The sequence below is a fragment of the Myripristis murdjan genome, chromosome 1, assembly GCF_902150065.1.
Source record: "Myripristis murdjan chromosome 1, fMyrMur1.1, whole genome shotgun sequence".
NCBI lineage: Eukaryota > Metazoa > Chordata > Actinopteri > Holocentriformes > Holocentridae > Myripristis > Myripristis murdjan.
Genome location: NC_043980.1, coordinates 7,568,211 through 7,586,194, shown reverse-complemented (window position 1 = coordinate 7,586,194; position 17,984 = coordinate 7,568,211). Strand labels below are relative to the sequence as shown.

At 42.5% G+C, this 17,984-nt stretch overlaps 1 protein-coding gene across 1 annotated transcript in view; it reads right to left on the bottom strand.

Moving 5' to 3' along the window:
- cacna1ab (calcium channel, voltage-dependent, P/Q type, alpha 1A subunit, b) overlaps positions 1-17,984 on the bottom strand; it is a 124,281-nt gene that overhangs the window by 19,701 nt on the left and 86,596 nt on the right. The window contains 6 exon segments of the mRNA XM_030050031.1: positions 2,980-3,093; positions 5,827-5,965; positions 6,444-6,565; positions 10,745-10,848; positions 14,498-14,605; positions 15,063-15,168. Coding sequence (XP_029905891.1) covers positions 2,980-3,093; positions 5,827-5,965; positions 6,444-6,565; positions 10,745-10,848; positions 14,498-14,605; positions 15,063-15,168 — 693 coding nt within the window.

Sequence of the window (17,984 nt, the reverse complement as noted above, 5' to 3'; positions counted from 1 at the left end):
AAACAAATTTTGCCAATGAAACAAGCAAATTTTCACTTGTTTCAAGCAAATTTTCACTTGAAACAAGAGACAATTGTGTAAAAACAAGTTACTTCTGAGGTGATCATGTCTTATTTTAAGTGTAATGAGATATTTTGATTAGGAATAAGACATTTTTGACTTGAACTAAGACAAATAATCTTGGTAAGATTTTGAGTTTTTGCAGTGAAGTTCAGTTGGCATTTTTGAGTCTGCTTGTCACAATTATATAAAAAATAACAAACAGTAAATAAATCACAATAAATGCCTTTATTTGATTCTGTTTCTGAAGGTAAAATCAAATGAGCAAAAGATACACGGACCCTCTAACTTTAACTGTGCTCTTTGAAAAAACCTGAATATGAGCGTCAGTCCAGACTGCAGCCCACATGTTCTTCATTTTGTCAGATTTGGCTTTTCAAGAAGAACCGCTGGCTATCAGAGATCAGCATATCTATTGCCTTGAACCCATAATCGATTGCATTTTGGGGATTGGTCCTATAACTGGTTACATTCTCAGTCCAAACAACTTTTGGCACTTTCTAGTGTCAGAACACACACGCTGCTGAGCTTTCTCACACTCACCTTCTTGTCTCCTTGAGCAAACCCCCCCACTCTTCTGGCACATCATGCTGATTAAAACGCTAATTAATTACTAGAAATGACTGTAATTTTGACCCAGGTCTGACACACAGCCTCTCTATGACACTAACGAACGAACACACACACACACACACACACACACACACACACACCGGTGTCTCTAAGTTGACTACGGTTGTCATGTACGCTCTTCTCTCTCCTCTCCTCAAGGCTCATACAGCAAACACACTCCATGTGGGAAGTCACACACCAGAGTGAGAGCAGAGTGACCGGATGTGGTGACATGTCCGAGTGTGTTCATGCTGGTGTGCATGAATATGTGTGTGTGTGCGTGCCTGTGTGTGTGTGTGTATAACTGCAGCCAGAGGCTTCGTAGTTAAGCACAGATGTTTGGAGAATGGAGAATTTAATTTTCAAGTAGGACTACTCACTATGTTCACATCTTCCTGTTGTTTTCTTATTATTATTTTTTTTTAATAGTATGACGGCCTAATGTTTAATGTTCAATAACAATCCAGCCACTACCACCTCAACACACACACTCACACACACACACTCACACACTCAAACCAGGCAAGCAAACCAAGTTCTGCAGCATATAATTAACTGACAACAAAATTATCTATTATTCAAGCACCTTTTACACTAAAATTGCTAAATCTGACCACTACACCTCCCAGTGCATACATGCAGAAATAATTTTTTTCCCTTTAAAGTCACAATGAAACTGCATTTTAGAGCATCTTGCTTCCGTAATTTGATGTATTTCCTGTTGAAATAGGACACACTACCATAACAACATAAGCATAAATGAAAGGGAATCCATTGGCGAAAGAAAGGCACTTGTTTGATGAAAGTGGCAGAGAGGTGGGGTTATTCAAAAATCTGATTCGCCTGATTCGGCATGAGCTAACCACAAAGACACACCATGTTCCAGAAGGTTAAAGTAATAAAATTTTGACATTAAAAAATACAATAAAATAAAAGTGTTGAGGTTTTTCTGGCAATCATTAAAACTGCGCATGTTATGGCATGGAAAAGTAGCGACCAAAGTTATTTTTTTTCTATTCATTGTGACTTTAAAACATTGCAGAAACAGCTTTGTGTTGCATTTAATGAGCTTTTCCGTTTTGTTGTTTCCCCTTTTTTGTCCCTGAAGAGGTCAACAAGCTCCTCCAACGAGCTCTGGCCACAGTTTACACAGGACAGACACACCAAGGATTTAATGACAATGGGTAGGGAAGAGGATAAGGTCAGCAGAAGGGCTCGCACACACACACACACACACACACACACACAAATAAGACACACACGCAGATGCACGTGAGACAGGGGTAAAGCAGACTTATCCAGACTACCCTGAGTTTGCATGCTACTCTTTAGTTAGCATGTTGTGCTGCTGTACGGCTAATAGGAGAGGTAAAGCTCTCCTGTAGCTGAGCGGTGGGGCGGGGTGAGGAGGAGGAGGAGGAGGACGGGGGGGAGGAGGGGGTGGACAGTCAGAAAGAGGGAGGAGGTGATGGAGGGAAGCAGGACAAAAAGACAGAGGGCCAGAGGAAGGCGAATTTCAAAAGTCTCCCTGTTTCCTTTGCATCCTGTCAAAATATGTTGTTGGAGCCACTTCACATGCAGGAAAGTAGACTGGCATATATTTAAAAAAAAAAAAAAAAAAAAGTTAATGTTTTTTAAATAATATTTGAATCTGTAAATTTAAAAAAAAGTTTTGTTTTTGTAGATATAGTATAAATAGTACATTTTAATAATAACGAAATGCTAAATAAAGTAATTATTACCGATTTTTTTAACTTTATGTGCAAAATATGAATATGTAGATTATAATGAATACTCATGTATGTCCACAATTTTTTAAATAATAAAATAATACTAATAATAAAAAATTTAAAAAATTTACCATTACAAATAGAAGTAAATGACACTTTTGCAAAACATATATTAATACTTTACTTATACTTTACTCATGCTTAAATGTATTAGAAATCTAAAAATCTAAAAAGGATATGAAAATGTATTTATATCATAACAGTATCTAGTAATTAAATAAGCAAATAATAAAACATAAAAGTAACTGTATTAATAAAAGTAATTTATTCATGAATTTATTAATTCTACATTCATTAAAAACAGAACGAAAAAACTAAAACAAATGATCAGATATGTATTTCTGAACATATCTGTACTGTATGCCATTAAAAAACAACTTGCGCTCCATTATCATATTTCTGGGGATGCAAGTAGAGACTCTTTCCATTCACTTTAGCTGTCCTCCTTGTTAACAGGCATAATGGATGATGATGGTGATGATGGTGATGGTGATGATGGTGGGATGAAGGTGCTCACTTGGTTGTCTGCCGAGAGGCGGGGCATGGAGAGGGTCCGCCCATGCCCATCCATTGGGTGATAGGGCTCAGTGTCGGAGTACCCGTCCCGCCCCATCGCCCTCATCTCTACTATCTGCAAAACACAACGAGAGGGGGCGTGACCACTGTCTGCTGGGGGAGGGGACTCAGGCAGGGGGCGGGGTCACTGTCTGCTAGGGGAGGGGACTTGGGCATGCGGCGTGATCACTGTCCAGCACGGGGAAGGGCCTAATCTGACGTTGAGGGGGGTTGCTATATGATGAATAAATGTATAATATCAAGGAAACATGTAACATAAATCGGGGCTATTTTATATTTTAAATGATTTTCTTTCATAATTTACTGTATTGACCAGAATATAAGACAACCCTTATTATAGACAACCCCCTTTTTTCATTACCAGTTCCAGGAAAAATAATTTTTGAAGAGCAAAGCTTGTTTTTTTTTTTGTTTTTTTTAATATGCAGAAAATCATTTTATTTCACAAATACAAGTGTGCACTTAGACTGCAGATCTCCACCAGGCATCATATTGCCCCTGCTCAGATTTAGGTGACAAACGACCCATTTTTTTTTTTTAATCAGATTTCATGCGTGACCTATTATCAGGATGGCTCTACTCCATCAAAATGAAAATAATTTTGACTGTCTGGTTCCAAGGTCTGTGTCTTTTAAGCCGTTCTATATAGTTTTTATGATGATAAATGAGTTCTATTAACATTAACATAACCTTTTGAAGAAAAAAATAAGAATTAAGTATTGTATATGGCCTCAGCTCCCTTTGGTTTCTAATCTGCTGTGCGGATCGTCTCAAACCAGGAGAATCTGCCTTGCATTTAGCTCATAATTGCTGATGCAGTTTGGTTTCTGAACTGCAAAAATATCAGCTGCCCCTTATGGAAATGAATAGCAAATTCTGAAATGACTGAGTAATATTTAGAACTAGGTGTAAGTGTTGGTACAGAGTATTATAGTTACCTTTAGCTGTATGTGGCTGAAATCACTGTTGAGCCTACTGGAAGTGTTATGGGCATAGCCTGATGTCCCTTTTAATCACCATTTATAGGTTAGTACATCATTTTTTAACATCTGAAATGGGCTTCTGTATGAGTGCCAGATTATGACATAAAGGATTGCAGCATCAAATCCTGTGCACTTGTAAATGCTTCTTTGGATTAGATTTAGATTTAAGGCTATCTTGATGAAACATTGCCTCTTTCTGGCTCCATACTTCAGTACAGGGGTTCAATTTTACCCTCTGAACCAGTGCAGGAAATTAACTTTGTCTACCAGTGGCGGTGGCTTCTATATTCGAAACTTCACCAGCTATTTTCACTATACCCGCCAAGCTGATTTGCAGAGGAGAAAACCCAGTTGGTGCTGATTTCCCACCCTGGCCGGACCCCATCATTCATTAAGTAATACAGCTTGTTTGTAATCACCTTGGTTCATCACTAACGAGGGTCAAAGCAAAAGGGCATTTTCATCAATGCTGCTCTAAGTGTGAAGAGAGATGAGGGGCTTGGGAGTAGGGACGTCCCAACAAACAGAGAAAGTGGGTATGGTGAAGAGGAAAAGGTGCACATCACAAAACACATCTACAAAACCTCACCTCCACCCCAGTGACTCAATTGGGAGTTTGAGTCAGGGAAGATGAAGACAGTAAGAGAGAGAGAGAGAGAGAGGAACAGAGAGGACGCCAGAAGAAGAGAAGTGACAGAGAGGTAGCACCGTAAAAAAGAGGAGTACTAACAGGAAAGAGAAGCTACAGTCTTGTCCACTGGGATAGCAGCAGTAACAGCAGCGGCAGAAACCATGTCTTTACATTGATGCTGTAAAGAATTGACCATGATATCACATTCTCTGAGGTAGCCAACAACTTGGTGTGACAGATGACGTTGATTCTGGACCAAATTGAGCCAAAGTTCCTAATCCTCTTCATGTCAAGGACCCCCAAAGATGAGAGATGGGGCTTCAGATTTGCTTTGAGTTAGCTCACAGTGATAAGGAGCTGGATTTATGTTTTAGTAGAGCAAGAGTTTCCTATCCTTTTCACGTTGAAAGACCCTAAAAGAGACACCACTTAGGTCTCTTGGATGCCATCTGATCAGAATTTGCCCTTCAAGCACCGATCGGTTATCATGGTTTGATATGATTTAGAAAATAACTGGAGTATTTATATCACAGTTGGGGAAATCACACTGGAGAACAAGCACCTACGATCAAAATAATCTTTCTTATTTACTACAGCTTCACACTGACCCTGTCAAGGATCACAAGAGGTCTACGGACTTCATTTTGGGAATCACTACATTAGAGTTTGTTTTTGAATTTTAAATGGGCGATTTAATCAGATGACACACACACTTGCAGAGTCATCAGATGTCCAGGTTTGAATTCACTGTCCACTCAGTGTGGCTGATACATTACATGGTCAAAATCCAACTAGCTGGACCAGCGGCTTGTTTAGAGGGACGGTCTAAATTACAAAACTCAAATGACTCTCCATAGAGGGGGAAATGTGTTTAAATGGACCACTTACCTGAGGAAGTCAATTCATTATAATGTGTTGGGATGCTTTTCCACTGGGACTCTTGCTTTACTACATTAGCTTTTGTTACTCCTCATTTTTTCAGCAGTTTTGATCGTTTTTGAGCAGTACTGATCATTTCCTGCTGCTACTACCAGACCGGAAAGACACCAGCCTGCCAATAGGTGAGCCGGCCGTGTGAGCAGAGAGACAAGATGCCAAGACTGCACTTGGGCGTGAGCCGGTGTGTTACCGTGGTGACGATGTGTTTACATCTGTGAGTGTGTGTTCGTCATACCTGGGGGTTGTGCCGGCTATCGTGGAGATCGTCGGGGTAGGGTCTGTCGGGGCTCCAGTTGCCCGTCTTTTGGAACATTTCCTGGGCTTTGGCCGTCACCCATGACTGGCTCTCAGTCATACCACCACCCTCGGGAGGTCTGGCACCCACACACACACACACACAGACAAAACAACCAATATCGTAAAAACCTAAACAACTGAGGACTGGTTGGGGAGAGAAAATGGCATAATCCTCTTCTGTAAGGCCTGTAGCCAGTTTTCAGCGGTGGGAAATATGTTAAAACAAATCCTGGTGGTACAAGTTGATGATTTATTTGTTGATAAACATTGCAAATCTATTATTTGACAGCTGCACTGCAATAGCAGCAGTCCTGGCATTTCCACCCAGCACCTGTTATGTACTCAAGGAATGCTTGCTGTACTTCCAAAGGTAAAAAGCCCTCTGGAAAAAGTGAATTTCTTTTCCTGATGCACAGTATGAACATATGTGTGCCTGCATGTATACATATATATACTGTAACAATAGGAATTTGATCGTGTGCATGAGTATTTTTTGTTCTGATTTGTGTTTTCAAGCATCATATATAAATTCCCAGCCATCCCCAGGCTACTCACATGCTGTTGACGTTGTCTGGCTGGGTGCTGGGAAGGCCGTTGAGGCCCTGGCCCCCTTGGCCGTCTGTGCCCCCTCCCTCAGAGGGCGGCTCCATGCGCTGAAACATTAATGGCGTTCGGTTCTGTGTGAGATACACGACATGGCCTGCAGGCTGGCATCAGGCACACTCAGGGGGCAGACACAGGACACAAACACACACAGGATGCACTCGCAAACATGCACCCACACGGGGGCGCCATCGGCAAGCACATGGCTGTGGGCATCCAAGGCAAAGTTCCCCGCCAGGAGGCTTATCTGAGATCAGCGTGTCTCCCGTGAACTGGCAATAGCAGCTAGACAGGCTACATAACATGCTGACTTGAGGATGCTTTTGCATTTTTCCTACTAATCAGTTAGGGTTATAATTCAGGGAGGGGAGGCTGATCCCAGATCTGTGGCAGAGAGGAACTTCTACCTGAGGCATCTGAGGTAAAACTTGCCCTTAAATCACAGGCCTAGAACCAGATTACCATTCCTTGTGATAAACGTCATTAAAGAGGCATTTTATTTGTTTTTTTTTTTCTTGTGTATGTAATCCTCCACTTCCAAACTTCCTATAAGAAGTTTTTTGAGTAATGCTATAGGATGCCATTTTGCAAAAAGTGGAGATCTGGTTCTAGTCCAGTCGCATTAAAAAGCAACTTCTACTTCTTCCTCCATCAGACAAGTTAGAGGTAAGGCAGCTTTCCTCCCAGGGCATCCTGGGTAATGGAGTCCTCTTGGAAGTGGCTTGGAAACCTTCCACTGAGCTGGGCGTGCCAGCGACGGTTCATGACTGCCACAGCCCGTGTCATGTCCATCAACAGCCTGGAAGCTAGAAGCTAAATGCTAAATGAATGGAGATGGATTGAGATCTGTTCAGAAACTATACAGCCACACCTCCCCAGACACATGAGGCTTATCTTCAGGACAGAAAGCAAAGTTTTTGGCTTCTGGCTACATTTACTGGTACTTCACAAACAGTAAATTACATTTTTACAACTGAATATGTCCTTCATATCATGGCTATTCATCTGCCCAAAAAGATATAGATATAGTTGACTAACATTTGATTGGTTAAAGTGGTAATAGAAGAAGAAAGTCTCTTAGAAACCTTGTCTGAAGGCCATTGAATAATTTTATAACCAGACAAGGAACTAACAACGAACAATACCTTCTACAAGATATCTTAGCTAATGACGATGAGCAAGAACTATGATTTCTCAGCTAAAATGCACTAGATGAAATAACGGTGGCTATCAGTTGCCAATCAAAAACAGCAGAGAAATTAAGTTCTTCATTTAGAAAAGTAATCAGTTGTTCACAACAGTTGTTTCCTAAGAGCTGTGGACTTCCAATATGACCAACAGAGGGTGTGTTATTAAAGTCCTCCATGTTGTACCTTGCTTATCTGTCACTGAACAGGCAGAGAAACAGATTTAAATACTTCTGAGCCTTTGAAAAGCTTGAAAATGTCTATTTAATCCCTATCTACACACATGTCAAGGGGAGAAATGGCTCAAGTTTGTCTCTGGACAGTCCGGTAAGATGTGGGCTAGCTTCTGTGATACATCCTGGAAAAATTCACACAACAAACACTGAGATGGGTCATGGCGAAAAACATAACACCGACTAGCCTCAATGGAGGATATGGAAATAGTGGCATATGTATCAATGAACCGTCCGAGGATTACATAAGAAGCCACTGGTTACAGGAACCTCCACTCAACATCCCACTAACCAACCATATTAAGACAGACAGGCAGACAGACAGGTGCAAACGTAGATTCAGGAACACACAGACTGGAGAGAAGGGTTCTTGGTTAGAGAAACTTGGTCACAATCAACCTGGATTGACCAATTAGGGAGGGCTTGATACTGTAAGTCAAGGTCCCATCTCCTCCTGGAGGTATGAAGAGAGTCAGAAGAAGGGAGAAACAACTGGGAGGGAGGACAGGGAAGCAAGGAACAAGGGACTACAGAACACAAATTACAAAAAAAACACAAGGAGGTGAAGAGACAAGAGAATAATTGGACAGTGGAGACAGAGAACAATAAGATATATCACACACAGTACAACCACAGGTCATTAACAAGTAGAGGGGACAGTCGGTAAGGCCACATAAATGCTCAGCACCAACATTTATGTGGCCTTGAGCATTTGACAAGAGGGGAGAGGGGAAATACATGAGCATTTGACAAGAGGGGAGAAGAACGGAAAGTCCAGCAAAGGAAATGAAGTGTCAGGGAAGGGTTAAAGGAAAAATCCATCCGTAGATACTCTTACACTGTTAGATGTCATTAGTTTCTGAGATTCAGTGCATTCCAATAATTTTATATTAAGTGTTGTAATTTACTTTTTGTTGTACCCACTTTTCCTCAACTTCTACTTCAGTTAGTGACTTATTTGTTTTTTGCCTTTTTTAGCCAAAACAAACGCAAATGGCCACAGCCAGCTAGGTTGTGATGGGGATGGGGTGTTCCCATGATGACAACCGCACCTCTTGACTGTGCATTTTATACTTGGTCTCCATGTGGTATTCGTGCATCTGCCCAAGAATCTCAATATCACGTCAAATCTTTGGAGGGCTGCACGCTCTGATTAGTTGATCATTATATTGGGATATCTGCGAATGAGGATTCAATGGCATGCACATCAATGCAAAGTATAAAAACCTTCAGTGTAATCACCACCACGCTCTTACCATTCAGGCTTCATTTTAGGCACGCTTTACATTCAACTATAAAATGCACTTTACTCAAAGCACAGCATGGTGTGGCTGCATTGCATTGTTGTCTTTTAAAGCTACCGTTGGTGGACAAATTGGCATCTCTACCTCTTCTATGATGGATTTCTTCTTGTATGATTGTTAAAAATGGTTTGTCTAGAAAGAAGCCTTTGATCTTGAATTGTGGCTTAAAAAATTTCTGCTATCAAGCTCCACTGTAGCTCCTCTGGAATATCCTGACATGACATAGTCTTTGATTTTCATGTTTGGCCAGTTAGCTGTGGGAATAAGAGAAATACACCGCTAAACACAAAGAACAGAAATACAAAATATATTGCCGATAACATTATGTTATACTATTTTGGGGTGGCTTTTTCCTTTAAGGAGGTAGGCCATTACACAAGCAAGGGCCACAGTGGAAGAGAGGAAGAAATGATTGAAATGGTGCAGGGATGAAGGGACAGACAGACAGATATACAGACAGACAGACAGACAGGTTTTCCTTGTGCACAGCTGGGCTGCCGATGTTGAGAGAGCCTGTGTGGAACTGTCCAGTCAGTCCAATGGGATGGCTGCATTCAGGAACATACCAACACATATTTGCAGGGGTGTACCAAAATAAAAAAGCCTTACATACTCTCCATTCACCAATGCAAACCTCCGCTCTGCAAAATACAAAATCACTGTCTCAAGAAACACTTTTGGCTTCAAATGTCATCATGTCTGACGCTAGCCTCCACCCCATGGGCAAATTTGGAGTTTATAATTCATATTAGGTTGTGAAGGTGCAAACTTGCAGCCTGGCATGAAGTCACATGGGAAACGAAAACTGGACGAGATTGCAGGAGTGAAGAGGCAGCACTATGTGAACGGAGAGATGTTTCCACAGCTCCAGAGTTTGGACTGAGGATACAGAGACAGCGGGAGCGAGTGCATCTCCAAAGCATTCATCAACAGGAGGGGAAGAGCACTGACAGAGAACAAAAGGTAAGGCCATGTGGTATCGTCATCATTGTTCAGAACATCATCAGCAATAACAACAACAAAAAAAGCGATCTTGCGATTCAGTGAACCTTCATTACCCTTAATCCTCCTCACCATCTCCAGATAGCTCATGGTGAAGAGGTGAGGACAGCATAATCGTGTGGCAGTTAGGAGAGAGGTCGCTAGCTAGCTGGAAAAACTAACTAAGTATGTTAGTCAGCATGCTAAAAGGAATGAAGCCAGGTTAAGGAGAAACTAATGGCTTGTGGAAAGACGCAGCTTTTCAGTGTGCATGCTGAAAAGGGGATATAATGGGGACTAAGGGGTATTCTCAGGTAAGGGAGATGCAGGTAGTGTTGGGGGTAGTTGGCGATGGGACCATTGTAATGAGCGTTGAGGAGGAAGCAATTTGTTTGGAGGTAGATCTGGATTCTTATCTTGGTGTTAATTGTACAAGATGTAGTTCTGGAGAAGTTCAAAAACCAGTCCAAGGTCAGGTGGATGTGGCGTCTACAGAAAGTGAGGGCCAGGAGGAAGGGGTTTTCTCTAGCATGGAGTCTGGTCGGTACCTGTTCCTCTCGCAGGGCCTGCAGCTTTTTGGTCTTGCTCTGCCGGTAGTATTCCATGATCATCATGGCGGCGTAGATTTTGCCCACCGTCAAGTCTGTGGCTGCTGAGAAAATGACAAGTTACCCTGCGAGATTAGACCCGAGCGAGATGGGACCCTGAGCCGTGGGGGAATGGGAGTGGGGGACAAGACACACACTCATCATGCACACACAGATACAAACGCACACACCAGATTCACAATAACACAGAGATTACACCAGGTGTTGGGACAATCCTGTTTCCATTTGGTCTGTGAAGGAAACCCAAATGAAACTCCAAGTCAAGGATCAATTATTCAGTTCTTGACCTGGAGCCTCAGCTGTTTCCCACTTCAGATGACCGGAGAAGGGTCTGTTGCAGAATGATTGGGGAGTGATCGCTGAATTACAAACGATAAACCACCATGTGGGAAGAGTAAAGCACCAGAATACGGACTGTAATGTCGGTACCTCTTCCACTCTGAGAGGACATTAGGCCTCATTTCAGAACTGGGGGTGATACACTATGATAGTTTTCTAGCTTTTTCAGCTTGATTCTGTCCCACTGGGTTGCAGAGATGGAAAATAAGTGCATTTATACTAGTACTATACTTACGTCCACTTCTGAAGAATTGGGGATTTGAGTATTTCCATTTTATGACACTTTATATTTCCTGCACTACATTTCACAGGGAAATACTGCACTTTTTACGGCACTACATTTATCTGATGTACTTACTAGTGACTTTGCGGAATACGCTTTTACATGCTGAGGTGAAAAAATCTGAAAATTAAGTTGTTAAGACTCGAATTGTTTTATAAGCGTTTGCAAAAGGATCAGTGCAATGTCTGATCAAACTGAGGAGCAGGCCGCCACGGACTGACGTCGAGCACCAAGTGTTCAGTGCGTTTACAGAAAACAGGTCATACAAAGGTCATGCAAATGCTGCGGCATATCAGATAGTAACCAGACAGTTCTTGTTTTTAACCGCTAGTGGATACGAGAGTGAGACAGGAACTGAAACTTAGAGACGGCACCTCTGCTACAAGGTGCTTGAAGGTAGCGCCTCTGCTAAGTTCACTAAGTCAAAGGTAAAGAGAGCACAGTGGAAGTTTCCACTACAATGCAAAACCTCAAATGAGTTTACACCAGCCAACATGTGGAGCCGTCACGGCATTAAAATACTTTTTACAGATTAATGCTTCAGTAATTTAACTCTCTGAGAGGAAACTTCTCCACAACGATGACTCCTTTTCATACTTAAATATATTTCACTATTAATATGTTCCTATTTTTTCTGAAGTAACATTTTGTTTTGTTATTTTTACTGGGGTACCTCAATGCTACTATATACTTTTCCAGTATAGTATTGCTACTTCATCTTCAAAAAGGGATTTTAGTTTTTTCCACCACTGTTGGATTGTTAATTATAAGTCAACAGGAGTTTAATAATAATGCCTGTATATATATGTACATCTATATAGCCGCTCATGCAAGAATGTGGTTTAGTTGATTTTTTTTTTTTTTTTTTATAATTCGCTTTTTACTTGTTTAAATATTAACTGTCCATTTCTTAACTAATTCAGCGAAGGCTTTTGGACAGCTGTACCTTCCATCCATGATCATCATTAGCCATGATGGTGATATTGCAACTGAATGTCTGAAGTTCAATTTGCAAACTCTGTATAGCTCATGTGTCATACTGTTTTCCAGACCAGTTTAATGACTTATAATCAATTATATAATGACAGAAAGCAGAGAGAGGTGTTTGTTGATGATTTGTCATTTTTACAATCTGTTTCTCCATGACTGCAACCGTCTGTCAAAGAAGCGTGGGAGGAAGATTTGCATTTTGTCGGAAATGCCAAATTTCTGGGTTGTTTTAAGGCATTCAAATTATGCTGTACAAGAGGACGGTGATCACTTTCAAATATCAAAGATAGCGACACATAAAAACAATATTTCATTTTGTCTTGAGGATATAGGAACAGCGTGGTGGCACATCCCTCGTAACCACTGATGATCACAGCCCAAACATTTTCTCACAGGCCTGAACTGAAACAGAGTTGAGCTCAATCACCGGCACAGAACAGACAAATACAAGTTTACAACACTGTACATTAATTAACGCGACAGAGCCAATAGTCTTTTCACAGGCAGATGCCTCTTATCTTATCAATAAACATTCTACTATCAGTCCACTATCATCATATCTTAATCAGAACTACACTTAATCTGTAATCTTGATATTTCTACAGAGGATTAGGCAGCCACTTCACTCGGAAACAAGGGAACAAGCCAGTCGTGCACTCCCTGGAAAACAGGAGCTCAATTTTTTTCTAAAAACTCCGGACTGGTATCCCCAGAGTTTTAAACACAAACATTTAAGATCAGAAAAATATTGAGCTTTGTTTTTGTGGTCAAATAATTGTTCTGTGACTAAAATCCTCTCAAAGAAGTGGAGCCCCTGTCAAAGTGACATGGCTACGAATCCTCCTGCATCAAAAGTGATGATACTACCATGAGATAAGATATGGCAATACATATCTTATGCTGTGTTATCATATTACTGGGAAATAAGATATGTCGACGCATATCTTATATATACTTGATAAGCTTTCATGCATTTAGCCAGCCAACTAGAACTGTACGCTGGGCATGCATCAGTGTAATTTCAACAGTCTACAGCATATTCAGACAAATTTACCTATAAATAGATGATAAGCATTATCTTATGCTAAGTAGTCTAATCTCATCTTACTTCTATAGGCCTATTACATTTATTTGCTAATGAAATCTTACTGTAGTGAAAAGACTTCTATAGAGGATCTTCTATAGTAGGCACCCCCTGATACCAGGACTGACTTGAATGGATGGAGAGCTTGTGTGAATGTATGCGAGTGCACGCTGTGAGTGTGCATGTGTGTGTGTGTGTATGTTTGCATATGTAAATTGGTGGTATAGTGCATTTATGTGTGGTGTGTTTTAAGATAGTAGTCGTTGACTGAGTGAAATAGCTTAATGATGACCTTGACTCACATCGTGATGATACTAATAAAACTAATTAAAAAAACAAAACAAAAAACTGATATTGAAATGCAAGAGTAAACACATTATCCGCTATTATCCCTCTAATTTTAATTTACATTGGAGCAGTGATGTAGCGGTTACGGCCTTTCAAAATAAGGAGATTTTTCCTTTAATCAATATTCATACAAAATACTTCATCACCGAAAGTTTTGTTCAAATCAAATTAGTGATGTTGCAGATTAGTTAGAAATTTGACCTTTTAATTATAGCGCCTCCAGCAGACTAATCACGGTAATCTTTAAATACCAGAGCAAAATCCATTATTGCACCAAGGTTTATTGAGATAGTAAGAAATTTGAGTGAAAACCCTTTGATCACAGCGCCCCCTTTAGGCCAGTTTCTGGTAATAGAGACATCATTTCGATGTTCAGGACTGTTGGAAGGAACACAAAATCTGACCCCACCCAGCTGAACCATAAAATTCTGCTTAAAAAACCACAATGTATCTTTTTGTGTGTATTGTTTGTGTATTTGTATCTGCATTGGTATTTGCATTGGAGTTTGTGTGTGTTTCTGCTGTGGTAGCCTGATCAGGAGATGCAGAGCAGTGAATGACACTGGCTGGTAGAAGCTGTCCTCTTGGTGAGCTGGTGATCGGACACACACGTCAACACACAGCTGTGCTTTGTTTTGCTGCAGCTTACCCTTGTGTGGTGTCACCAGCAGGTCCAGCGTCTTCTGGGACAAGTTCGGCCAAATGGCCATCATCTCTTTCCTCAACTCCGCGTCCATCTGGTGCTTGTCTGCACCGCCTGGGTGGCCCCGCCCCCGGTGTGGGCGCACACACACACACATCAAACATACGCACCCACAAATGCACATACACACAGACAGCGAATGCCCATAATGCACACAATAAACACGCATACACGAACAGCAAACATATACACACATACAAAACACATACACACACCAATACACACACAGCAATGATGGTACAGACCAAGAGGTAAATTCCCAAAAGAAATATATTTAGCCATTCATGCGGATACACATTCACCCAAACAAAAAAAAAAGGGTTTTGTTAGTGTTGAGTTCACATCTCATTTGTTACCTAAATCAACATTTTTTGCTGGAGAGACAGACTGATAAGAAAGACAGACAGAGCGAGAGCGACAGAGATGAAGTCACACCCATCGGAAAAAGCAGACAGGAGGAGAACTGAGATGGACGGAGAGAGAGGAGGGATCGTAGGACTGAGCGGCGTACCCTTGGCGATCTTTATGTCCAGGGCCGTCCTGATCAGCGCCATGAGGGTGGAGTTAAAATGCACCGTGTTGTCGTCGGCAACCGGCAGATCCATGCGCAGCAGCCTCTGTGGAGAGCCAGTCAGGATGAGAGGATGAGAAAGGGGCGTGTCCTGCAAAGGGGGCGTGTCTGAACCTCCAGGAAGGGGAAGGGGAGGGGTTTAGGGGAGGGGTTGAGAGAGCTCCATAGACACCAGCCAATCAGAACAGGACAGGGTTTGTCCAGCTTTCCCAAACGGTCATTGAGACAGATAAGAGCTCAGTCGAGGACAATAGAGCGGTCAAGGCAATGCTTTCTCATCAGAGATAGGTCGAGTCAATCGGGGGGGGTGAATTTACGTTCGAGGCATTGTTTGAGCTTTAAAAAGTCCTCTTTGAAAACAGGTAGATGTTTGCTAAACTGAGTAACTGCTGAGCACGCATTTGTCGTTCATTTCAAGTCGGTTGCACACACTTCATTTTATCGGTGCATGCGTTTTTTTTTGGGTTTTTTTTTGCTTTAAGTGACTCCCATAGGTGAGTCCCTGTGTCTCCTGTTTGCCAGTGATACTCTACAAGACAGCACAGCTATCCAATGGGGGCCATCTGCTGCTAAGCAACTGTGAGAGCCGAGAACCACAAGGAAGAACAATCGGAGCCAAAATGGCCTCCGACCCAACCTGTGCCCATGTTCCCTAAATGTGTGAATGCAGTGGCGCATTCACACATCTTAGTTCTTGCACACATATAGATAAATATATATATAACAGTACACATACACCAACCACCCACCCCCTCCCACCTCCAGCCCAACATCCCCGCCCCCCTCCCCCGCCCGGACTTACACACAATTATTTGCACAGACTGCAATTAAGTGCGCTTAATTGGAGTCCTTTGCAGACAGAATAGGTTGACTGGAGAACAATAACAGTATCACTGGTGTAATTCTGCCACGTTCAAGGAGACTGCGGTGTTGTTTTACTCAATCGAGGCATCCGCTATAGAGCTCCCCCTACCTGCATGGAGGTTCCCTGTCTTCACATATCTAAACCAGGTAAAACCAATGGAGCAACCCCGCGGATAGAACAAAACAAGCTGTTGGGGCCGCTTGCCGTTCCTATCCCCCTTAGTTGGCATCCATTGGGTTTGCCTATGAACATGAGCATTGGGCACTCACGATGGCAAGCACGGTGTTGAGATGGCGGCAGTGTGTGTACGTGCTTGTGTACTTGTTGTCTTTGGGTGCGTGTGCGAGTGTCGGGCATGCCCAAAGCCGGGTGCGTGGCAGGCAGAGGGCAGCAGCCAACATCCACAGCTCCTGGCAGGCAGGCAGGCAGGCAGGCGTGCACGATGTCGCCCATAGCCATGCGACAGAGAATGCGAGGATTGCGTGCATGCGACACCACACAACACCCCCCTAGTAAGTAAATCCCACCGGCCCGGACACACAGAGCATGCAGCATGCCTCCACCTCACCCCCCCTTATCACCCCACCCCCCACTACTCTTCCCAACCCTTCCCACTACCCCCCCCGTTCCCATCTCACCCAACCCCACTATCACAATACAAGCAGCCGTGCATCCGCGCAAAGAGAGTATCCTCAATCCAAGTGGATTGATCCTGCTGATTGACAGATTAATTTCTTTTGTCACTCTCTACAATTTCACATCATTTGTAATTTCCCTTGTTCGAAGTCAAATTGGACAGCGATGGTGTTACTTTATCACCAAGTCAAGATCTCTCTCAATGCCAAACGGGTGCAGTGTCTTAAGGGGGTGTCAAGAGTTAGAGAGGATTAGAGTTGTGGCATTCCCTGAAAGAAGACATAAAAATCATAGAGAAGATCAAAAAGAGATGATTGATGTTTCTTTTTTTGGTCCTTTTTGGACCAACCAGACTCCGTAGTGGTAGGGTAGGACAGGGGGGGAAGGGGCCTATTTGGGGGGGAAACATGGCGGCGACAGCAGTTATTTGAGTTCAACTAGGCGGCTCTAAGCTCGGTCATGAGATGGGGTTACAGATAAAAAGGGAGGGCGAGAATGAGGAGGAAGAGGAGGAGGAAGAAGAAGAAGAGGAAGATTGCGATGACACTGAGAGAGCAAAAGAGGAATCGAGAGCACGTGGTTCAGCTGAAGAGGAAACAGAGAAAGGGGCGGTGAGAGAGGGTGTGTGTGTGTGTCGATAGAAAGGGGAAAAGAGAGAAGGAGAGAGGAAAGAAGCGAGAACTACAAGACGAGAGAAAAAGACAAGGACTATAAAAACGACACTGACATAAGTTCACTGAGAAGAGGCCAAGTCCAAAAGCGAGCTGTGGTTGCAATACACGGTTATCAAACCTACTTTTCCCAGTGAGGGTGAAGGTCTGTCTTCTGCTAGAGGGAACATCAAGAACTTTGCTACAGACCGACTGGACGTTTAGAGTGATCAGTGTTAAGGGACCAAAAGTCCAAGATATCTAACCTTCCCCTCTCTGCGCCGAAAAACACCATGAGGACTTTCTAATCTCAATGGATTTTTTTTTTTTTTTTTTTTTTGCATGAAGTTTTATCGATGGACACTGGAAGGCTTCGATGACTGACATGTGTGATGGGGCCGTTGCCGGGGCAGCTGACAGACTGGAGAGAGCAGGAGAAGGAAAGAACAGAGAGGAGAGGAAAGATAGACAGAGACAGAGTAGGGTGGGATGGAGGTGGGTTAAAATGGAGGATGGCTGCTGATTGCTGATTGACAAGTGGACGCAGAGATGGGAGAGCGACACAGAGGAATGAGAGAGCGGCGAAAAAGTGAACGAGGAGGTAGAGACAGCGATTAAAAAAGGTGGAAGAAGAACAAGGACGAGAGCGAAAGGCTGAAAAAGACAGAGGACAGCAAGAAGGAGAGAGTGAAAATAAAAGACAGAAAGAGA